Source organism: Lepidochelys kempii, chromosome 4, assembly GCF_965140265.1.
Source record: "Lepidochelys kempii isolate rLepKem1 chromosome 4, rLepKem1.hap2, whole genome shotgun sequence".
In the NCBI taxonomy this organism is placed as follows: Eukaryota; Metazoa; Chordata; order Testudines; family Cheloniidae; genus Lepidochelys; species Lepidochelys kempii.
Genome location: NC_133259.1, coordinates 73,949,249 through 73,973,701, shown reverse-complemented (window position 1 = coordinate 73,973,701; position 24,453 = coordinate 73,949,249). Strand labels below are relative to the sequence as shown.

Here is a 24,453-nt window from a genome sequence, read left to right as displayed (position 1 = left end):
ATCAATTTGGAGTGGGCAAGTCTACTGTGGGGGCTGCTATGATCCAAGTAGCCAATGCAGTCATTGACGTTCTGTTATCAAGGCCAGTGACTCTTGGAAATGTGCAGGTCATACTGGATGGCTTTGCTGCAATGGGGTTCCCTAACTGTGGCGGGGCGATAAACAGAACGCATATCCCCATCTTGGCACCGGACCACCTTGCCAACCAGTACGTGAACCGCAAGGGGTACTTCTCAATGGTGCTGCAAGCAATGGTGGATCACAAGAGATGTTTCACTGACATCAACATGGGATGGATGGGAAAGGTGCATGACGCTCACATATTTAGGAACTCTGGGCTGTTTGAACAGCTGCAAGAAGGGACTTACTTTCCAGACCAGAAAATTACCGTTGGGGATGTTGAAATGCCAATAGTTATCCTTGGGGACCCAGCCTACCCCTTGCTCCCATGGCTCATGAAGCCTTACACAGGCAGCCTGGACAGTAGTAAGGAGCAGTTCAACTATAGGCTGAGCAAGTGCAGAACGGTGGTAGAATGTGCCTTTGGACATTTAAAAGCTCGCTGGCGCTGTTTGTTGACTAGGTCACAGCTCAGCGCAAGCAACATTCCCATTGTTATTGCTGCTTGCTGTGTGCTCCATAATATCTGTGAGAGTAAAGAGGAGACGTTTATGGCGGGGTGGGAGGTTGAGGCAAATTGCTTGGCATCCGATTTTGAGCAGCCAGACACCAGGGTGATTAGAAGAGCACAGCAAGGCGCGCTGCGCATCAGAGAGTCTTTGAAAACCAGTTTCATGACTGGCCGGGCTTTGGTGGGATAGTTGTGTGTGTTTCTCCTTTATGCAAACCCGCCCCCTTTTTTAATTTTAATTCCCTGTAAGCTGACCCCCTCCCCACTTCGAAATAAAGTAACTATTGTTTTGAAACCATGCATTTTTTCTTTATTAATTTTTTAAAAAAAGAGAGAATGGACAAGGTAGACTGGGTGCGGTGGGGGAGGAGGGAAGGACAAGACCACATTGTTTATTGCAGCCACACTAAAAATCAAACTGTTTGAATGGGAGTTTTCTGTTGCTTGGGCCATCCTCTGGAGTGGAGTGGCTGGGTGCCCAGAGCCTCCCCTCCCCGCGTTCTTGGGCGTCTGGGTGAGGCGGATATGGAACTTGGGGAGGAGGGCATGCGGTTATACAGTGGATGCAGCGGGAGTCTGTGTTCTTGTTGGCTTTCCTGCAGCTCCAACAGATGCTTCATCATGTCAGTTTGCTCCCACAATAGCTGCTTTATCATGTCTGTTTGCTCCCCCATTAGCCTCAGCATCGCATGTTTCCTCCACTCTTTGCACTCACTTAATTCATTCCTGGCCTCTGCCACTGAATGCATGAAGCTGTGCTCTATCAGTGTGGGAGGACTGCATGAGCTTGGAAAACATGTCATCGCGAGTGCATTTTTTTTGCCTTCTAATCTGTGATAACCTCAGGGAGAGAGATGATAGGGGGAGCGTAGAAACATTTGCACCTGAGGGGAGATAAAAAGGGAGAGTAAAATTTAAGATGATACATTTCTGAGAACAAAAGGGAGACTCTTTCACAGTGAATCAAGCAATTCACAGCACATGTGCTTTAGGTACAAGGTCGCATTTTGCCTTTTATATTGAGCGCCTGCTGCTATGGTGACACATCACACATGGCTGGGCAACAGAATTCGGTTTCCAGGCAGCCATGGTAAGCCTTTTGGTACATAGGGTTGGCTTCTTACACCTTCATAACATGTGGGAATGTTCTCAAACTGCAGCACCCTCCTTTCCCAGAACAAGCAAAAAACCTTTCCCAAAACCGCAGCCCCTCCTTTTAAATGTGAAACCCAACCCATCTGGGTTTCACATTTAAAAGGAGGGGCTGCGGTTTTCGGGTGGATATGCAGCACACACCTACCCCCACCCCACCGCGTGGCTATTCTCTGGGATGATCCCTTTTAGCCAACCGCAAACAGCCCAGCATGAATGGGGTCCTTTCACTGTTCCCTTACAAACATTTCCCCATTTCAACCAGGTGACCATGAATGATATCACTCTACTGAGGCTAACACAGAAAGATATAGACCAAATGTTGCTTGAATGTGACCAAAACTGAGGACCATTCACTGCCATGCTTTGTGCTGCAATGATTCCAGAATACTTGCTACTGGCTTGGCGTGGTAAAGTGTCCTACCGTGGAGGATGAAATAAGGCAGCCCTCCCCAGAAACCTTCTGCAAAGGCTTTCAGAGTACCGCCATATCAAGGTTCCTTCTCCACTCTGAACTCTAGGGTACAGACGTGGGGACCTACATGAAAACCTCCTAAGCTTACTTTTACCAACTTAGGTTAAAACTTCCCCAAGGTACAAACTATTTAACCCTTTGCCCTTGGACTTCCACTGCCACCACCAAACGTTTATCTGGGTTTATTTATTAGGAAAGCGTTGTTTGGAAACCTCTTTCCCCTCCAAATCCTCCCAACCCTTGCACCCCACTTCCTAGGGAAAGTTTGGTAAAAATCCTCACCAATTTGCATAGGTGACCACAGACCCAAACCCTTGGATCTTAAGAACAATGAAAAAGCATTCAGTTTCTGAAAAGAAGGATTTTAATAGAAGTAAAAAGTAAAAAAGAATCACCTCTGTAAAATCAGGAGGGTAAATACCTTACAGGGTAATTAGATTCAAAATACAGAAAATCCCTCTAGGCAAAACCTTAAGTTACAAAAAGATACACAGACAGGAATATCCATTCTATTCAGCACATCTTATTTTCTCAGCCATTTAAAGAAAACATAATCTAACACATATCTAGCTAGATTACTTACTAAATTCTAAGACTCCATTCCTGTTCTGTCCCCGGCAAAAGCATCACACAGACAGACACAGACCCTTTGTTTTTCTCCCTCCTTCCAGCTTTTGAAAGTATCTTGTCTCCTCATTGGTCATTTTGGTCAGGTGCCAGTGAGGTTATCCTATCTTCTTAACCCTTTACAGGTGAAAGAATTTTCCTCTGGCCAGGAGAGATTTTAAAGGTGTTTACCCTTCCCTTTGTATTTATGACATGCCAGGAGAGCTTCATGGAGATGTCCCTGGAGGATTCCCATTCCATCCCCAGACATATGAACAGAATTTTCCAGTAGCTGTACTGGCCGTGAATGCATCTCAATTCTTCAGGGCAAATCAAACATTAAACCCTATTGCTTTTAAACCTTGTACTATAGTTACAAATGTGCACTCACCAGAGGTGCCTTCTCCAGCTTCAGAGTCGGGGATCCCACCTTAGGAGGGTATTGGCTCCAGCGTGACGAAAAGGTCCTGGCTGTCAGGGAGAATGGATTCACCGCTTGCCTGCTGAGCATTCTCCTCCCCCTCCTCTTCCTCATCCACAAAATCCTCCTCCCTGTTGCATGAGACTCCCCCCTTGCAGGTGTCCATAGACAGTGGTGGGTAGTGGTAGGGTCCCCCACAGAGTGCCATGCAGCTGATCATAGAAGTGGCATGTATGGGGCTCTGACCCAGAGCGACCGTTTACCTCCTTTGTCTTTTGGTAGGCTTGCCTGAGCTCCTTAACTTTCAGGTGGTACTGCTGTGTGTCCCTGTTGTAGCTTCTGTCCAACATGCCCTGTGAGATTTTGAAAAATATATTTGTATTTTTTCTTTTTGATCAAAGTTTGGCCTGCACAGATGCTTCTCCCCATACAGCAATCAGATCCAGTGTCTCCCTTTTGGTTCATGCTGGAGCTCATTTGCAATTCTGAGGGACTGCATGGTCACCTGTGCTGCTGAGTTTGCCGCACTGACCAAATAGGAAATGAAATTCAAAAGTTCCCGGGGCTTTTCCTGTGTACCTGGCTAGTGCATCGGAGTTCATAGTGCTGTCCAGAGCGGTCACAATGGAGCACTCTGGGATAGCTCTTGGAGGCCAATTTCGTTGATTTGCATCTGCACTACCCCAAATTCAACCCAGCAAGGTCGATTTTAGCGCTACTCCCCTCATTGGGGAGGAGTACAGAAGTCGATTTTAAGAGCCCTTTAGGTCGACGGAACGGGGTTGGTTGCGTGGACTCAGTCATTTTTAAATCGACCTAACGCGGCTAAATTCGACTTAACCCCATAGTGTAGACCAGACCTTCATGAGTGGGGAGAGCAATCAACAAAGTCTTTTATTCACTGATGTTCCACAGTGGCTTGTCTGGTGTCTATGGGCCTTCTTTTGTTAGAGAGGAGAGGACACTAATTGTGATAAGCTAGTATTTCATACTTGGTAATGCTTCTCTCCTAGGGTTGCCAACTTTCTAATGGCCCAAAATCAAACACCCCTGCCCTGTGGCTCTGCCCCTGCCCTGCCCCTTCTCCAAGGCCCTGCTCTCGCTTGCTCCATCCCCCCTCCCTCCATCACTTGCTCTCCCCCACCCTCACTCATTTTCACCGGGCTGGGGCAAGCGGTTGGGGTTCGAGCTCCAACTGGGAGTGTGGGGTCAGGGATGAGGGGTTCAGGGTGCGTCAGAGGGCTCCGGGCTGGGTCAGAGGGTTGGGGTGTGGGGGGTGAGTACTCCTGCTGGGGGTGCAGGCTCTGGGGTGGGGCCAGAGTGAGGAGTTTGGAGTGCAAGATGGGGCTCTGGGCTGGGTCTGAGGGGTTTGGAGTGCGAGAGGGGGTGCGGACTCCAGATGGGGGTGTGGGCTCTGGGGTGGGGCCTGGGATGAGGGGTTTAGGGAGAAGGAGGGGACTCTGGGCTGGAGGTTGGGTTGAGGGGAGGGCTCCAGCTGGGGGCTCTGGGGTGGGGGTGGGGATGAAGGGTTTGGGGTGCATGAGGGGACTCCAGGCTGGGGCAGGATTGGGGTGCAGGGGGGGTGAGGGTTCTGGATGGGGCTGTGGGCTCTGGGGTGGGGCCAGGGATGTTGGATTTGGGGTGTAGGAGGAGGCTCAGGGTTGGGACAGGAGGTTGCATTTGTGGGGTTCCATCAGTGCTTACTGTGACTTCCGGGAAATGGCCGCCAGGTCCTGGAAGCCCCTAGACTCAGGGCAGCCAGGGAGGCTCCGTGCGCTGCCCTTGTGCCTGCAGGTGCTGCCCCCGTAGCTCCCATTGGTCGCAGTTCCCGGCCAATGTGAGCTGTGGAGCTGGCACTGGGGTGGGGGCAGTGCGCGGAGCCCCCCTGGCCGCCCATGCGCTTTGGGGCCGCAAGGATCGGGTAGCTGCTTCCGGGAGCTGCGTGGAGCCAGGGCAGGCAGGGAGCTTGCCTTAGCCCCAGGCCTCTGCTGTGCTGCCAAATGGATTTTGAACAGAAACCATACGTCTGGCAACCCTATTCTCTCCTGATTGTGAGGTTTACAGTTTTAGAGCAAACACTTCTATAGGTACAGAGCAAACACTTAAACACTAGCTTATAACATAGGGAACAGATGTTATAAATAAGAGTAATACATGCAGCAACCTACAAGCATTTCACAAAGTCTGCAGACATTTTTATAAATCTAATACCTATTTTAACAATACTAACACATAGGTGAGCCAAACTGGTTTCCAGATACGTATTTGTCAGTTTCAGAGTAACAGCCGTGTTAGTTTGTATTCGCAAAAAGAACAGGAGTACTTGTGGCACTCTGAAGTGAGCTGTAGCTCACGAAAGCTTATGCTCAAATAAATTGGTTAGTCTCTAAGGTGCCACAGGTACTCCTGTATTTGTCAGTGTTCAATGAAGCCGACAGGCCTTGGCATGAGCTGGCAACTGGTCTGGCCCAGGGAACAAGAAGAGGTGACTGTTTAAGAGAGAGAGAAAAAAAAACTTATTATGGAAAATGGCAATATATTCAACTCATGTTGTTGTTCTTCACTTAAATTTAGTATCAACTGGAAAAAAGACATTTTAAAGCAATAGAGGATGATGGAAGTTATTTTCTCAAAGCTGTAATACATAGGTGCAAATGCAATTTTTAAAAGAATGTATCTAAAAGTAATATATTCAAGAGAAGAAAAGGAGTACTTGTGGCACCTTAGAGACTAACCAATTTATTTGAGCATGAGCTTTCGTGAGCTACAGCTCACTTCATCGGATGCGTACTGTGGAAACTGCAGAAGACATTATATACACAGAGACCATGAAACAATACCTCCTCCCACCCCACTCTCCTGCTGGTAATAGCTTATCTAAAGTGATCACTCTCCTTACAATGTGTATGATAATCAAGTTGGGCCATTTCCAGCACAAATCCAGGTCTTCTCACCCCCCCCCCCCCCACACAAACTCACTCTTCTGCTGGTAATAGCTCATCCAAAGTGACCACTCTCTTTACTATGTGTATGAAAATCAAGGTGGGCCATTTCCAGCACAAATCCAGGTTTTCTCACCCCCCCCACAAAACACACACACACAAACTCACTCTCCTGCTGGTACTAGCTTATCCAAAGTGACCACTCTCCCTACAATAAGAAAAGGAGTACTTGTGGCACCTTAGAGACTAACCGATTTATTTGAGCATGAGCTTTCGTGAGCTACAGCTCACTTCATCGGATGCATGCCGTGGAAACACATGAAGTGAGCTGTAGCTCACGAAAGCTCATGCTCAAATAAATTGGTTAGTCTCTAAGGTGCCACAAGTACTCCTTTTCTTTTTGCGAATATCTCCCTACAATGTGCACGATAATCAAGGTGGGTCATTTCCAGCACAAATCCAGGTCTTCTCACCCCCCCCCCCACACACACAAACTCACTCTTCTGCTCGTAATAGCTCATCCAAACTGACCACTCTCCTTACAATGTGTAGGATAATCAAGGTGGGCCATTCCCAGCATAAATCCAAGTTTAACAAGAACGTCTGGGGAGGGGAGGAGGGTAGGAAAAAACAAGGGGAAATAGGCTACCTTGCATAATGACTTAGCCACTCCCAGTCTCTATTTAAGCCTAAATTAATAGTATCCAATTTGCAAATGAATTCCAATCCAGCAGTTTCTCGCTGGAGTCTGGATTTGAAGTTTTTTTGTTGTAAGATAGCGACCTTCATGTCTGTAATTGCGTGACCAGAGAGATTGAAGTGTTCTCCGACTGGTTTATGAATGTTATAATTCTTGACACCTGATTTGTGTCCATTTATTCTTTTACATAGAGACTGTCCAGTTTGACCAATGTAAATGGCAGAGGGGCATTGCTGGCACCTGATGGCATATATCACATTGGTGGATGTGAAGGTGAACGAGCCTCTGATAGTGTGGCTGATGTTATTAGGCCCTGTGATGGTGTCCCCTGAATAGATATGTGGGCACAGTTGGCAACGGGCTTTGTTGCAAGGATAGTTCCTGGGTTAGTGGTTCTGTTGTGTGGTATGTGGTTGTTGGTGAGTATTTGCTTCAGGTTGGGGGGCTGTCTGTAGGCAAGGACTGGCCCGTCTCCCAAGATTTGTGAGGGTGTTGGGTCATCCTTCAGGATAGGTTGTAGATCCTTAATAATGCGTTGGAGGGCTTTTAGTTGGGGGCTGAATGTGACGGCTAGTGGCGTTCTGTTATTTTCTTTGTTAGGCCTGTCCTGTAGTAGGTGACTTCTGGAAACTCTTCTGGCTCTATCAATCTGTTTCTTCACTTCCGCAGGTGATACATATCTTGTAGGTGTTTGTCTCTGTCTGAGGGGTTGGAGCAAATGCGGTTGTATCGCAGAGCTTGGCTGTAGACGATGGATCGTGTGGTGTGGTCAGGGTGAAAGCTGGAGGCATGTAGGTAGGAATAGCGGTCAGTAGGTTTCCGGTATAGGGTGGTGTTTATGTGACCATTGTTTATTAGCACTGTAGTGTCCAGGAAGTGGATCTCTTGTGTGGACTGGACCAGGCTGAGGTTGATGGTGGGATGGAAATTGTTGAAATCATGGTGGAATTCCTCAAGGGCTTCTTTTCCATGTGTCCAGATGATGAAGATGTCATCAATATAGCGCAAGTAGAGTAGGGGTGTTAGGGGACGAGAGCTGAGGAAGCGTTGTTCTAAGTCAGCCATAAAAATGTTGGCATACTGTGGGGCCATGCGGGTACCCATAGCAGTGCCGCTGTTCTGAAGGTATACATTGTCCCCAAATGTAAAATAGTTATGGGTGAGGACAAAGTCACAAAGTTCAGCCACCAGGTTAGCCGTGACATTATCGGGGATACTGTTCTTGATGGCTTGTAGTCCATCTTTGTGTGGAATGTTGGTGTAGAGGGCTTCTACATCCATAGTGGCCAGGATGGTGTCATCAGGAAGATCACCGATGGATTGTAGTTTCCTCAGGAAGTCAGTGGTGTCTCGAAGGTAGCTGGGAGTGCTGGTAGCGTAGGGCCTGAGGAGGGAGTCTACATAGCCAGACAATCCTGCTGTCAGGGTGCCAATGCCTGAGATGATGGGGTGCCCAGGATTTCCAGGTTTATGGATCTTGGGTAGTAGATAGAATATCCCAGGTCGGGGTTTCAGGGGTGTGTCTGTGCGGATTTGATCTTGTGCTTTTTCAGGAAGTTTCTTGAGCAAATGCTGTAGTTGCTTTTGGTAACTCTCAGAAGAATCAGAGGGTAATGGCTTGTAGAAAGTGGTGTTGGAGAGCTGCCAAGCAGGTTCATATTCCAACCAATTCATGATGACAACAGCACCTCCTTTGTCAGCCTTTTTGATTATGATGTCAGAGTTGTTTCTGAGGCTGTGGATGGCATTGTGTGAGAAAACCTGGATTTGTGCTGGAAATGGCCCACCTTGATTATCATACACATTGTAAAGAGAGTGGTCACTTTGGATGGGCTATTACCAGCAGAAGAGTGAGTTTGTGGGGGGGGGGGTGAGAAGACCTGGATTTGTGCTGGAAATGGCCCAACTTGATTATCATACACATTGTAAGGAGAGTGATCACTTTAGATAAGCTATTACCAGCAGGAGAGTGGGGTGGGAGGAGGTATTGTTTCATGGTCTCTGTGTATATAATGTCTTCTGCAGTTTCCACAGTATGCATCCGATGAAATGAGCTGTAGCTCACGAAAGCTTATGCTCAAATAAATTGGTTAGTCTCTGAGGTGCCACAAGTACTCCTTTTCTTTTTGCGAATTCAGACTAACACGGCTGTTACTCTGAAACCTGTCAATATTCAATAGAAACACTTAAAAACAAAATATAGCAAAAGAGGAAATAGCTGCAAGAAAAATTCTTGCAATGAGCTAAGCTGCTTTTGCTGAGACTTTCACAAAAAATTCAGTCTGAGGCAGCATGGAAAATTCCAGCATGGAAAATTCCAAGCCAACAGTTTAAATTTGGAAAAGTTACAAACACCTGTAAACAGGGTGTTATAATGGAAAGTGTTAGGCAACTTTAACTATAGATGTCACTACTAGCTCCATCTATAGTTAATAGCTATTGTGGTTGGATTTTTGCTTATTAACAGAATACTCTGGTTTTTTGTAGAGCTTGAAATTAGGGAGAAGCTGGGATGATAGAGAGTACACCTGGGGTGCAACTGTATAGAGTAAACTGAAAAGCTCCACCAGGAGGAAAACAATCCTCTTCATCAGCAAATTGTGCTTCTTCGTTGTTCTGAATGGAGAATTGGAAAAACAGAAGTGCTTCAGACCATTGAACTGTGTAAGTACTGATAAGTAAGGCTACGTTTTAGTCATGGGTATTTTTAGTAAAAGTCATGGACAGGTCACGGCTGTAAACAAAAATTCATGGGCCCGTGACCTGTCCATGACTTTTACCAAAAATACCTTCCCTGACTAAAACTTGGGTGGGGGACTGCAGGTGCTCAGGGGGTGGGGTGGGGGGAGGGTTTGGTGGTGGCGCGGGTGCTGGGGGAGATGACCCAGGACCCTCACTGGTGCTGGGGGAGAGGGGGTGTTTGATGTGGTTGGCGGGGCTTCCTACCTGGCTTTGCATCCCTACAGCTCCTAGGCAGCGGAGGCAGGGGTCAGGGCTGGGGCTCTGCTGCTCCCGCCACAAGTGCCAGCTGCCGCAGCTCCCATTAAATAGTAACCACAGCCAATGGGAGCTGTGGGGGCGGGGCCTGCAGATGCAGGCAGCATGGGGCACGGAGAACCCCCCCGGCCCCTCCACCGCCTAGGAGCTGCAGGGGGGCCATGCCAGTGGGCGCTGGGGAGCCCCCCACCCCAAGTTAAGTGCCCCCAACCTCTTGCCCCTAGCACTGAGCCCCCTCCCACTCACCCAAGCTGCTGAGCCAGCACCAGCCACTGCAGAAGTCATGGAGGTCATGGAAAGTCACGGAATCCATGACTTCCATGATAGACTCGCAGCCTTACTGATAAGTACTGATTATCTGATTGAATACATTCTTTATAACACCATGAAAAGGTGAGGAAGAGAGTATGAAACATCAAACACTGGATGTATGATTAAGGAAAATATAATTTCTGTTTCTTAATGATTGAAGCGGAAATTGGCAGCTGTGGTTAGGAACATAGTGCACATTTATCCCTATGGAAAACATGTCACTTCAATTCAGTGTCAGATAACAATATGCCAAATATAAAGAGGGATTTTCATCTGGCAGTTTCCCAAATACTCACCGACACTTCTCACTATACTATTAGGAAAGCAATATTTATGCTAGCTGGTTGCTGAAATATTTATGAACAAACTTTAAGAAGAAACTGAAGTATATTTTCAGAGTATAATTTTCTAGATAAAATGCATTATTTGTACATTGCTTTCTCTAATTATTCCTGTGATTTTGCATACATTCAAATTTCTTCAGAAAAAAACATAAAACTTTGCTCTCTTTAAGATAAAATTAAAAGCCCAAGCAGAGAAAGGGCTTGACATTTATTCTCAAACAGACATTCTCCTCCCGCCCCTCTTCCCACAGAGGTTTCTTCACACATTAGATTTCAGAACAGGGTTGCCAGGTGTCTGGTTTTCAACCAGAAAACCCGGTCAAAAAGGGACCCTGGCAGCTCTGGTCAGAACCGCTGACCGGGCCATTAAAAGTCTGGTTAGCGGCACAGCACGGCTAGCAGGCTCCCTGCCTGGCTCTGCACAGCTCCCGGGAAGTGGCCGGCATGTCCCTCTGGCTTGGGGGCAGCCACTGGGGCTCCATGTGCTGCCCCCACCCAGAGCGCTGGCTCCATAGATCCCATTGGCTGGGAACTGTGGCGCTTAAACTGTGGCCAATGGGAGCTATGGGTGGTGGCGCCTGGGGGCAGCACACGGAACCTCCTGGCCATGCCTCCGCCTAGGAGCCGGAGAGACATGTTGCCACTTCCCAGGAGCTGCCTGAGGTCTGTGATGCCTGGAGCCTGCACCCAGAAACCCCTCCCTTGTCCCAACCTCCTGCCTCAGCCCTGAGCCCCCTGCCGCACCCAAACTCCCTCCCGGAGTCTGCACCCCACACCCGCTCCCATGCCCCAACCCCTTTCCCCAGCTCAGAACCTCCTCCCACACCCTAATCCCCTGCCCCAGGCCTGAGCCCCCTCCCGCAGTCTGAATCCCTTGGCCTCAGCCTGGAGCCCCTCTCACATACCCTGAACCCGTAATTTCTGGCCCCATCCCAGAGCCCGGACCCCAGCCCAGAGCCCATATCCCTTCCATTCCCCAACCCCCTGCCTCAACCTGGAGCCCCCTCCTGCACCCCACTCCCCTCATCCCAGGCCCCACAACTGAGCCCACACCCCCAGCTGAAGCCCTTGCCCCCTTCCAAGCCCCAAACCCCTGCCCCAGCCTGGAGCCCCCTCCCAGGCTCTGAACCCCTCGGCCACAACCTACAGCCCCCTCCTGCACCTCAAACTCCTCATCCCTGACCCCACCCCAGAGCCCGCACCCCCAAATGGAGCCCTCACTTCCTCCCACACCCCAACACCCTGCCCCAGCCCCAGTGAAAATGAGCAAGTGAGCGAGGGTGGGGGAGAGCGAGCAATGGTGGCGGGGGATGGAGTGAGCATGGGTGGGGCCTCCGAGAAGGAGCAGGACATGGGCAGGGCCTTGGGAAAGGGGCTGGGCAAATGCATTTGGTTTTCTGCCATTAGAAAGTTGGCAACCCTTTTTCAGAAGCCATTGCACTTTTCACTTTAACAACTTAGTCCGGCAGCTAGGTGGTATGGTAGATACATTATTTTGCCATTTTTCCTCTGGAAATATGCATTGACATTCTATTTTGAGTTTCATCTGAAAATGTGTTTGGTGGTTCTGCCTAAGAGCCTGATCCAAAGGTCACTGAAGTCAGTGGGCATCTTTACATTGAATTGAGTGGGCTATGGATTACGCCATTAGTCTCTCCTCCACATTTGCCACCATTCTAAAATTCATATAGAATTCTGTATGATTTTTAATTGTTGTGCAAAAGAGCCAGGAATGGAATAGAAAGGTGTTTCAGTTTTAAGATTAATATAGCTTGGCAGATCATATGGGGAAGTTCACACGTACTACAGTGTGACAGATTCCAGTCAGTGGTATTAGTCTCTCCATATTATGTGCATCAAATTAGAGCAAATTAAAGGAGTAACCTGACCTGATATATTTAACAAAAGGCCTCTGTTAAAATTTCTGAAAGAGTAGGAAGTTACAGTATATATTTGGGTTGATAATTTCATACCACATTTAAAGATATTAATTCATTTTTTTATTAAAAAATTTACAAAGAGAAAGTAGGGTGAGATCCTCAGCTGTTCTGTCCTCGTATGTTATTTTTGCATTGTGTCTCTTATAGAAGAATCTTGAGCTATCCTGCTGATCTTCAGTTTGTCTCACATTGTGAAGTCATTGCTTCCTCGTGAGCAGTTACTCACAGTAATGGAACTGCTGATCAGTGTGAGTAATGGGTTTACAGTATATGAGCAAATCAGTTATCTTTGAAGAATGTAAGGAATGTGTTCAAAATAGGTCAAGATGTAAGTCTGCCACATCACAGATATAAAATAACATGGCACAGCATAATAAAAATGTGTATCGTAGACATCAGAGATAGAAGAGACTTATTAGCTCATCTAGTTTCTCTCTTTGCCAGTGCAGGATCATTCCCTATAGTATATTTACTGGGTTTTTTTCCTGTGAATTTTTAAATATTCTGTGCAACAGATCTAACTGTAAAAGCAATATAGAATTTGTTTCTCCTGTCAGCTGTTTATTATTTCAGTTAAATTATGTAAACCATACATACTAGATGCATAGCAGGTACTTTGGAGCAGCATGTCACTATTCCTGACATTCCTGAATTAAAGAGCCACTAAACTGGTATGGCCCAAATTTATTCTACTTTTCATTTTCTTATCTGTTTGCAAAGCCCATATATTTCAGAAAAAATGCTTTACTGATAGGATATTAGAAAAACTTATGGCAGCAGTCCTATATCCTAGAAACCTAACAATAACAAATAAATGTACATTAGGAACAGAGAGAACATATCTGGAGGAAAATTGATTTCATATTCAAGGTTACAAAGAGCTTTTGTTGGCAACACTGAGTAACAAACGAGTCTTAAAATAATGCTTTTGACAGTGTTTTTTAAGTAAAAATAGAAAAAACTAGACAAATAAAAATGCAAAATCTGGAATGAAATAGACCTTTTAAATGGAAGAATCTTGGAAACTGTCACTGTCAGAAACTCTGTGGATATTCCGCTCCAGTTGAATACCATCAGGTCAGCACGAGCTGTAGTGAACTTAATACTATGTACAGTATAAATAATCCTCATATTTTGAGCAGCAAGCATCATGACCAGCTGATATTTTCTTTCCTCAGGACCAGCTGTTCCTGGCACTGAGGAGTGCCTGACTGGAGCCACATGATCTTATCAACACATTTGAGAATTGTACCGAAACACTGACAAACACTCTGGTGCAGCAATGACTGTCATAGAGGAAAGTCGCCCTTTTGCCCAGCAACTATCCAATGTCTACTTTACTATACTTTCACTTTTTTGTTTTAAACTTTTTGTGAAAATCAGCCTTGCCATCCTCAGTCACTTCTACATTGTAAAAGGGAACCGTAAAGAGGCAGCAAGGATAGCTGATGAATTTTATGGAATTCCTCAAGGGCAAGGTATGTGTGTACTTATTACTGTATCTTAGTTTATTGCCATTGGTTTATTCTTGTTGTAGTTAATCATTTAACTGCTCATGTGATTTTAAAAAATATTTCCATTAAGCCAAGTTGTGTGTGATTTTTCCCCCCAATATAAGATAGCTCGTATTACAACAGTGTTAGTTTGTTTATATTGGGCCATATTCTTCCATCCTTACCTTAACTAGAATTTTTCTCTGTGAAAAGCTCCACACGTTATGAGTATGGGTAGCAGAATCTGTTCTACTATGGTCAGAAAATCTAATTGTTAGCTCTCTTTATATGTTTGATATAGTTTATAACAAAAAATGTATAAGAAGGAAAACTCCAGAGCAATGACTTTCTAATATCTATTAGAAAACATAGTTTATAAATTGTAGATTAATGTGAGGTACTGTATAAATCTGAATTATTATAGGCAGCTCTGCTAGTGACTCCTATAGTTAAGGTTGCCTAACACTTCCCATTACAAGACCCTACTTTCAGTTGCATACATACTCCTAAACTTTAACTATTGAGCTGAAATTTCCTATGCCAGGTATCTGACCCAGGAAGTTTTTTAGAACAATTCAACAAAATCAGTTCATACATTTCTGAGAACAAAAATATGTTGCTTTGCCCATGTTAAAATTATTACAACCATTTCTTTGAGACACTCTAGAATCTTCATGCTTTAGAATACAGACTTGAAATTTGGCAGGAAGGTCACCCAGGTGTCAGAGATGGGCTTTTTAGCATCCTCATAGAAATCCACCCACATTTGGCCAAGTTGTAAGCCTCTGAAAATTGCAGTGTGAATGTGCTCAAGCAAACATTTGTTAGTTTGGCAGCATTATTCTCCAAAGAGTCCATCTGTACTAAGCAGGTTCTATCTCCACAGTCTATGTGCCCACCAGACTGCATCTGCAGCATCCCCACAGAGTGAATGACCATGCTCCTGCTCAGCTCAGGACTTCAGAGATGATGTGTCCCTGCAATTGCTCCTATATCTGTCTGGGGTCACTCCAAGCACTCATGTAGCATGGAGGGAAAGGAAGTATGCTGAATTGAATGCAGTGGGGTGAGGAGCTTGTGAGGGACTGAAACAGGAGCTGGGTGAGAGAGGAGGACTGGGTCAGGCTGGAGTGAATAGGGGTAGAAGGAATCAGGCTTGGAGGAATAGGGTAAGAATAGTTAACTGTCATAGCAGACTCCCCTACAGAATCTGGAATTGAACTCAAGAGTCCTGAGTCTTATTGTTCCTTTGCTATCAGCAAACATCTGTGAAATCCACTGCCAAAATACGGGTTGCATCTTCCTATATGGCTGGTCCATATAGGATAATGATTTACTATTGCTGAAAGTGACTGTTAGCTCAAATGGCAAAGAGGTCTGTGCTGATCTAAAGGTCCCAATTCTGCAAGTGACCCATTGGGCGGGGTGTGGGGGGGTGTCAGTATGGTTCCACGTGATGGACTTTCTATTTTTCAGTTTATTTTTTTATATGTCACTAGTTGATGGACCCAAAAAAAGGCCTCAAAGAACATGTATATTTAAGGTGAAGGGTAATGATGTCCTTAATTCACATTGTTGCACTGAGCAGTTATTTTATATAACATTGTTTTTTGTTCAGAACAATATGTCGTCCTTAACTTTGGATTTCTTAGCTCTTGTCTGCAACACAACTTTAACGGTGATTTTGGGTTAATTTAAAAAAATAATTATTCCCAGGAGGTTAGTGGGGGAGAATGTGACTGAATTCTGTAATTTAAGTTTAGTGATGTTAAATTTGGTGAAAGTGGATTTGTTTTAATGAAAGGAGATAGATAGTGAGGGGCTGTGGTAAACAGAGCAGGTCTCTTGTTAAAAAAATGGAAGGTAGTCTCTGAGTTAAAAATAACAAATGTGTAACATATGTTGCTTTGGGACTTCTGAGCTTCATCTGGGTGCTCAGCATCAGAGTTTCAAAAATATAAACATGCATGTATAAATTACAGTAGTCACAGACTGAACAAATTTCTATTTCTAGAAGTCAAATGTGAATAAGAAATTAAAAATACTTTTTCTTTTCTGAGTCATCCATTTCAAATAGCAAAGTTAATGTCCTAAAATAAGATTTAAGTTCTGTTCCCAGTGAAGTCAATGGTAAAACTCTCATTTCAAAAAATGGCTTCAATGAGAGAAGGATCAGGTCTATTATAAAGTTCCCATTAACTGGATTATTCTTTAACTTTGGCCCTGATCTTCCAAACATTCACATGCTTATTTTGTTCTCATAGTTGTCCCATTGAATTCAATGGGACTGCTCAGGTATGTAGCACTAACTAGTTAAGTGTTTGCAGGGCCAAGGCCTATAAGTTTAGATGATTATGCCTAGTTTTCCCCTTCTTCATGGTGAAGTGTACCCAAGGTTGGTTATTTTTCAGGGCAAAAATGTGTAAAGTCATGATTCTAGTTACAAAAGAAAATGAAAAGTCATAGCACACAAAGTTTTATCCCATTTTAAAATCTCATATTCCACCAAATTGACATAATTGAGCCACTTTTGTATGAAAATAATCATGGAAAAAGTATTGCTCATTAGTGGACTGCCATGACTTTTTTCAGGAAAGACATGGGTGTCACTAATATGCAACCTTGGTTATCGTGTGTGTAGATATTGTTGCTCCTTTGGCCTCAGCAGTTGCCAGTATTTGGGACCTTGCAGGATTACTTCTAAGAGCAGAAATGATGATAGAAGTCACGTATATTCTTGGTGAAATCCTGTTTATTTACAAAGAATATATATACAGTCCTGTTTTCCTGAACACAGTACAAGCAAACAGCAGCAACAGCAGTCAGCCTCTCCAGTCAGTTTTGTGCCCTGAGGAGTTCTGTCTCTCTGCATCTTCTCAGGGCCATACTTAGGCCTAGTCTACACTAGAAAGTTAGGTAGAAGGAAGCCGCCTCATGTCGACTTGTTAATGTATGTGTCTACACTACCAGGTCCTTTACACCGACCTAAATTGCCTCTAATGTCGACTTCTATAATCCACCTCTGCAAGAGACATAGTGCTTAATTCGATTTTCATGGGTCAACTGCAAGGTAGTGCAGATGCAGTGTTGTGTAATTCAACTTAATTGGTCTCCAGGTGATGTCCCATGATGCTCATCTGTGAAAGCCCTGGAGGTCATTCTCAACTCTGCTGCACTGCAGCCAGGTACACAGGAAACAGTTCTTAAAGTATAGGCCTATACAGGCAGGCCTGCATATCTATATCCTAACACCAGTTTGAGCACAGCTGATCCTGGAGACTACATGCCCCAAACTCGCTCCAGCCTGGTCTGCACAGGAGGTGGTGGATCTCATCACTGTGTGCGGATAGAGCTCTGATCCCGCAGAAGAAACGCTGACATCTATGTAAAGATTGCTCGTGGAATGGAGGAGAAGGGCTACACGAGGGACACACAGCAGTGCCGTGTGAAAATAAAAGAACTTTGCCAAGAGTACCAGAAGGCAAGGGAGGCGAACAGTCATTCTGGTGACTGAACCCCCCACATGCTGGTTCTACAATGAGCTGCATGCAATTCTTGAGGATGACCCTACCAGCAACCCCCAGAAGCAAAGTGGACACCTCACAGGTGTTTCAGTCTAGGGACAACAAGGAGGACATTATGGTGGATGAGGAGGAGAATCGGAGACGGGTGAGCGATGGATCCATTCTCCCCGAGAGCAAGGAAATATTTTTAACCCTGGAGCCCTGTGGGTCACAGGACATCATGGTGGCCGACCGTGATGCTGGGGAAGGCACCTCTGGTGAGAAAACAGTTACAATCAAAGTCCAGTTAAACTTTAGCAGGCACACACATTCGGTGGTATTGCATGTTTACTGCAGAAAAAGCAAGGTGCTGTGGTTCTTTGCTTACAAGAGGCTGCTCCAGCTATGCAGAGGGTGGCCCCTGGAAAAGACTGTTTTTGTGGACTGGGATAGCCCAGGAATCCTCCATGGCTATCTCTAGGAAACTTTCATAGAGATACTCTGCAATCCTTTGCAGATGGTTTCTGGGCAGGGCAGTCTTATTTCTTCCACCATGGTAGGACACTTTCCCACACAACTCCTGAATTAATTCTGCGGGCATTCTTGTGGTACACAGCATAGCATCGTAAGTGTCTATACCCAGACACTTGCAGCATCTCCTTCCTTTCCGCCTCTGTTACCCTCAGGAGACTGATATCACATAAGGTCGCCAAGGGGAAATAAGGGAAGTTCTCATTAAAAGTGCTCTTAAAAGAAAAAAAGGACATGTAGACCCACCCCACACCCACACATTCCGGATCACCAAACCACGCGGCTACTTATGTGCCTTTACTGTGCTCTGCATGGGTTGGCAAGTAGTTTAAAATGGATGATAGGGAACTGGGGCCCCACATGAGAGATTCCACAATTTGGGAGTGAAAACGTTCCCCCCAGCCCTGTTCATAAACAACTTCCCGTGGTGCTGTGGGGAAGGGCCATTGTTTGACTAGCTACCTCTACTCCCGACATGAGCCTGCCGTAAACTTCATTAAAAGTGTGCTCACCCAGGACCCGGGGGGGCTTATTCACCAGGGCCGGAGCAGCAAAACGGCACAGTGAACAGTTATGGACTCTGATTATGTTATGGCTTGCACCTAGAGTAATAAGGGATTTTTTTTTTATGAAAATGGCCTTGCTATGGAAACATTTTATTCATGTACAATGGCACCTTTATTTTTTCCCATGACTGACAGCTGGAAATGTGTCCTTCGGCATGTCATCAACACCTGAAAGCAGACTTTCGCTGATTAGAAGGAGGAGAAAAAGAAAGCGGGAGGACATGTTCACCGAGCTAATGAATGTCTCCAGGATAGCTGACACAGAGCTGAGAGCATGGAGGATTTCACTGTCCGAGAAGTTAGACATGGACATGGAGAGCAGGAAAGCTTCCAATGAGCAAAAGCATGTGGCACAGGATAAGATGCTTAGGATTATGAAGGACCAAGAAGACATGTTGAGGCGTCTGGTTGAACTGCAGGAACAGAAGCAGGCAGTAGAGTCCCTCTGCAGATCCTGGTGGACAGCCAGCCAGTTTTCTTGCTAGTGGTGGGAATTTAGATTGTGTGTCCAAGATAGGTTCCTTCTTTTTGGAACATATCACATTTCTTTGGGTTCTGTTTTAGATTGGCAGTCTTAAACTTATCACTAAGACTATGATTTTTACTCTGAGGTCATGGAAATCATAGAATCCGTGACTTCCAGTGACCTCCGTGACTTCAGCCTGCCTTGGCCAGGAGCTGCGGGGTACCCTAGCTGCCTGGTGGGGGTACCCTGGAGCTCACAGGTGGGAGGGGAACCTTGGAGCTCCGAGCGGGTCCCCACAACTGCCTGGCTGCGCTCCCATTTTCTCATGGATATTTTTAGTAAAAGTCACAGACAGGTTACAGGCTTCAGTGAATTTTTCTTTATTGCCTGTGACCTGTCCATGACTTTTACTAAAAATATCTGTGACAAAATCTTAGCCTTATCACAGATCGTTTGTAAATGTATCCATTCCTGTTCAAAGGTTTTAGCATGCACCACGATATTATATAGGTCAGCGTTTCTCAAACTGGGGTCCACGGGCGCTGCTGATCAACTCTTCCCCCTCCCTCCCAGCGCCTCCTTCACGCTAAGGAACAGCTGTTCCCCAGGGTAAAGGAGGCACTGGGAGGGAGGGGGAGGCGCGGAGACCCTGGGTCCATGCCACTCCCGGAAGCGATCACCATGTCCCTACGGCCCTGCGGGGGGATGGGGTGGGACAGGGGGTCTCCGTGTGCTGCCCCCCTCCTGAGTGCCGACTCCGCAGTGCCCATTGGCCGGGAACTGCAACCAATGGGAGCTGCAGGGGCCGTGCCTGTGGGCAGGGGCAGCGCGTGGAGACGCCTTGGCCCCCCCGCCCAGGAGCCAGTGCCAGAAGGATGTGCCCGTCACTTTTGGGAGCTGCCCAAGGTAAGCACAGCCTCCCTCACCCCCTCCCGCATCCCAACCCCCTGTCCCAGCCTGGTGAAAGTGAGGGTGGGGGAGAGGGAGCGATGGAGGGAGGGGGAATGGAGTGAGCAGGGACATGGCCTTGGGGAAGGGGGTGGGCCAAGGGCTGAGGCTGGGGGTTGGGAGTCCCCAATTTTTTTTTAATCAAAATGGGGGTCCTCAGGTTGCTAAAGTTTGAGAACTGCTGATCTAGGTACAGGGCGCTGGAACAGGAGGGCCAGTTGGGGCCATGGACCTCCCACTTTTGAAAGTTATAGAGCCTGGCCTGTCCACATTTCAGGGCAGGCGCCAGACCCTTTCCCCTCCTCTTCCACCCAAGCTGAAAGCTGGAGCCAGGCCAAGGTAAGAGCCGCCTGGGGAGCCTGGGCAGCTGTGCGGAGCTCTAGACCTTCCAGCCCATCTGGGCAGGGGGTGGGGGGTCCAAGAGCAACCCCTGGCTTGTGTTCCTGCCCACTGGGGTGCGCTGCCCAGGACAGGTGTAAGGTCCGGGGCTCCCCACAGTGGCCCAGGCCCCCTGGGCAGCTCTTACCTCGGCCCAGCTGCTGCTCTTCAGCCCCCTGAGTCCCTGCCACCGCCGGAGCTAGGCTGAGGTGAGAGCTGCCCCGGACCCTTCACCTACCATGGGCGGGGACATGGGTCAGGGGCTGCTCTTGGGCCTCCCACCCAGGGCAGGTGGAGGGTCTGAGGCTCCCCACAGCAGGCTGGGTGTGTGTTACTCCAGCCAGGCTCTGGCTTCTTGCCTGGCTAGGGGGCAGGGGGAGCTGGGGTGGGGTCACAGAGGGGCTGGGCCTCATGCCCCTCCCCTGTTTATGAAGGGTCCGGCGCCCTTGGCTAAGTATAATAATATACAATGCAATACCTTAGCCAAAAGCCTCTCAAATGTGTCTGCTGCATGACACAAGTCAAAAGCCATAATTTTAAGTGGTCACAGGCCTTGTCCTTGTGCGAAAGCAGTATTTTCCCTGTGCTTTGGATCCACTTCCACTTACTAGTATCACTTTTAAGATCCAGTGTGGAAAACCAGACTGAACCTACTACAGCATCCAAGGTATCATCCATTCACTGTAATGGATAAAGAATACTTCATTTAGTTTTCTATAGTCCATACAGAATCTAGTGCTGCCATCTCTTTCTTAACCAGAACTATGGGTAAGGCCCAAGGACTAGTTGAAGGGTCAATTATGCCTTCCTGATAAATTTCTACAGTGGCTGGTAAAGCCCTTTCCCTTTTTGCAGTTGGTTAACAATGAGGTGGCTGTTTAATGGGCTCGTTTCCCGAAGCAGCAGTCTTACGTTGGACCAGTGCAGTACACCCTATATCTCTGCTGGATAGGGAGAACAACTCCTGATTCCTATCCAGAAAGTCTCTTACACAGTTTTGCTGCAACCAGGGAACCCCTGATCCTAGACAACTGAACTTCTCATCAGACTTTGTCATGTGGACCATTACCTTAGGCAGTGGCTTCTATTGTTTTCAGCTGTGTCATTAGTTAAAGGGGCTCAACTGTTCCTTTATTTAGCCAGAACAAAGGGTAGCTAGCACACCCACTGACTTTAACCAGGTCTGTGATTTGTAGATCAAAGACCTGCTCCATGGCAGCCATTAGCACCTTCCTGCATTACACTATGTTTTCATTTAACTATTTGCTAATATTGTTCTTGAAATTATCCCAGAATATACATTCTTTATTTTTCTGTACTCAAAAACATTTTAATAGTTTGTGTTTTCTTATGATTCCTTCATCAGTTATATAAGATGTTGACAAAGTACTTTGTCAATTTAATTGTTAAATATCCCACTGCTCGTTAGCAAATAAAATGATAAGGCTTTGCATCACAATCATTTAGACTACATTTTAAAGATGTAACCAGAAAAACAAAGCAATTTATGGCAGCATGCAAATGAACTAAAGTTTGCTGAATGCTGACTAGCCTGGTCATCTACAAAAAAAAAAAGTATTAAACCCCAATCCTGAAAGTGACTGTCTGAGGGCACATTGTTGCATTCTTGTAGATCCCTGTTGACTTCACTGAAGTACATAAGAGCTCAGGTGCTCAGTACCTATGAAAATTTAGCTAACAGTTATTTCTATTATTGTAGCGTGTTACGAATTATACCTGATAGGACACGCACACAACTGCTGCGAATTACACCTGGTAGGACACACACACAAATGCTATGAATTACACCTGGTAGGACACGCACACAAATGCTACGAATTATACCTGATAGGTCACGCACAGTTCGAATCTAGGCTGAGGCACATAAACAAAGTCCACAACTGCAGAGTTCCCAAAGATACTAAGTTTATGACGATCGATCCTGGTGCCCTGCTGCTAGCCAGGAGGGGACCCCGAATACAGATTATACAAAGGTTATATACCTTTTAGCAAAGCATGTTGCCCTCGTGCATCGGAAGCCTTAGCCAATAGACAAACCCTTCCCTTATCTACCACCTATCCCTGCTTGGTGCATTCCTCGTGCTAAACTAGTATGTTAATTTACACAGCATGGTCCTAAAGCGATGCATCAGTAACTTTTATTATAAGGATGGGAGGCCTCACATCAAAGGCCAGGAGACAGGGAGTTAGGGACAGACAAAGAACAGATACCGGGAGTCAAGGCAGGCTGGAGACAAGGAGGAGGATTTTCACAGGAATGCAGTATCTAAGGAACACTCCTCCTGGTGCATGATGTGCTTGCTTTTAGACAATGGTGGGCCCCAAACCAAAATGGAGTCACATGTGCTAACTTTTCCTTAACAAGTGCCTACAGTGCAGTGCTAGAAACTGTCTGGATATAAAGTAACAGAATGTCCTTCCTTTAAGAGCTCATAAGCTAAGAATAAAGCAAGAAATGACAACTGGGGAAAGAGAAATAAATTATGCGATTGATGTAGAGCTGAGCATAATTTTTGGACAAACAGTTTGCAAAAAATACAAATTCGGGTTGACAAAATATTTGCAAATAGTTGAATTTGGAAAATAGTTTCAGCTGAAAAATCAAAAGAAATTCTAAAATTTTGAAATGTAGCTAGATTTAATGATTTTTAAAGGGATAAAAAACACCATATTTCATTTTAGGTTAAACAAAATGTTTCATTTTATTTGTGTTTTTCATTTTGCCAAGAAAAACAAACAAATAAACAAAATCCATTCTGGGTCAACCCAAAACATTTCCCCCCCAATTTTTTGGTTAAGGTTGGGTTTGATAACTATAGCTGAAGTTAGAAGCAGCATAGCTATCTGTTAAGGGAAAACTGAAGCCATATTTTTACTATTTCCTTAGACTACTACAGAAGAGGTCACTTAATTAGAATATATAAGCAATATTAATAGCTGTAAATGTTTGAAAACTCACCAGTGAATATAAATTCAGCAGCTGTGAACTGTGTGGTGGGACGGGGAGAGGCTTCTACTTTTATAATGATTGCATCAGGAAATAGGCTCATGATTACAGCTGATTGAACTTGGAATTTCTGTTTCATGGGAAATTTCAAAATATCAAAATTTGTTTTCATCCCAGATCTGAACAAAACCATAATATTTTCAAGTTACTAACAAAATGGAAATTCCAAAAATGCTAGGTTAGGAAAACTTCATTTCAGAAACATTTTGAAAATTATTGTATTTTATTTTTTACATTTCACAACATGCCATTAGTAGTGTATATTATGACCTGACATCATTTCATAATGTCATGATATGACATGTACTACTACTGATGACATGGAATAATGTAAAGATAATAAGACTAAATACAAGTTTAAATAAATTTCAAAATGAAATTTTATTTTGAAACAAGATTTTGAAATTTTTCTGAAATGAAATTTTCCTAAATTAAAAGTTATTTTTTTGTCTCATCAGAAATTTTTTGCCAAAATTGATGAGTTTTGTGAAAAAATTGTATTGATTCAAAATAGCATTTTCTGAGGCAAAACCGCTTTGATGAAAAATCTCTTACCATCTGTACTCATGACATACTGGGGCAGAAAGGAATCAGTAACTTGTATCAGTTGCAGATACAAGTTATAGTAGGTTTCAGAGTAACAGCCATGTTAGTCTGTATCCACAAAAAGAACAGGAGTACTTGTGGCACCTTAGAGACTAACAAATTTATTTGAGCATAAGCTTTCGTGGGCTAAAACCCACTTCATCTCTAAGGTGCCACAAGTACTTGTGTTCTTTTTAAGTTAAAGTAGGAGATTTCCACAGTTATTTTTCGGTTCACGCTATATTTTTTCTGGCTGTGGGTTCTTTGATTTCTCTTTTGGAGTTCTTTGCAGGTTAGTTTTTACATTAAACTAGGTGCCCCTAAAATGTTAATGCACTGCAGAATTTTGGGTTGAAAATGTATGACTATCTTGTGAAAGCGGATTAATTGAAGGGTGCTGTTCACATGTAATCTCCAAGAGATTTGTGATCCAAG

At 45.3% G+C, this 24,453-nt stretch overlaps 1 protein-coding gene and 1 long non-coding RNA gene across 2 annotated transcripts in view; one reads left to right on the top strand and one right to left on the bottom strand.

Moving 5' to 3' along the window:
- Positions 1–967: 967 nt before the first annotated feature.
- LOC140910539 (uncharacterized) overlaps positions 968–24,453 on the bottom strand; it is a 93,635-nt gene continuing 70,149 nt past the window's right edge. The window contains exons 2-3 of the long non-coding RNA XR_012158638.1: positions 3,256–3,638; positions 968–1,515 (exon numbers count right to left, since the gene is read on the bottom strand). This is a non-coding gene — a long non-coding RNA (uncharacterized lncRNA). The remainder of the gene's footprint in view (positions 1,516–3,255; positions 3,639–24,453) is intronic.
- ASB5 (ankyrin repeat and SOCS box containing 5) overlaps positions 13,769–24,453 on the top strand; it is a 59,868-nt gene continuing 49,183 nt past the window's right edge. The window contains exon 1 of the mRNA XM_073341668.1: positions 13,769–13,998. Within this exon, the coding sequence (XP_073197769.1) occupies positions 13,803–13,998 (196 nt within the window). The 5' untranslated portion in view covers positions 13,769–13,802. The remainder of the gene's footprint in view (positions 13,999–24,453) is intronic.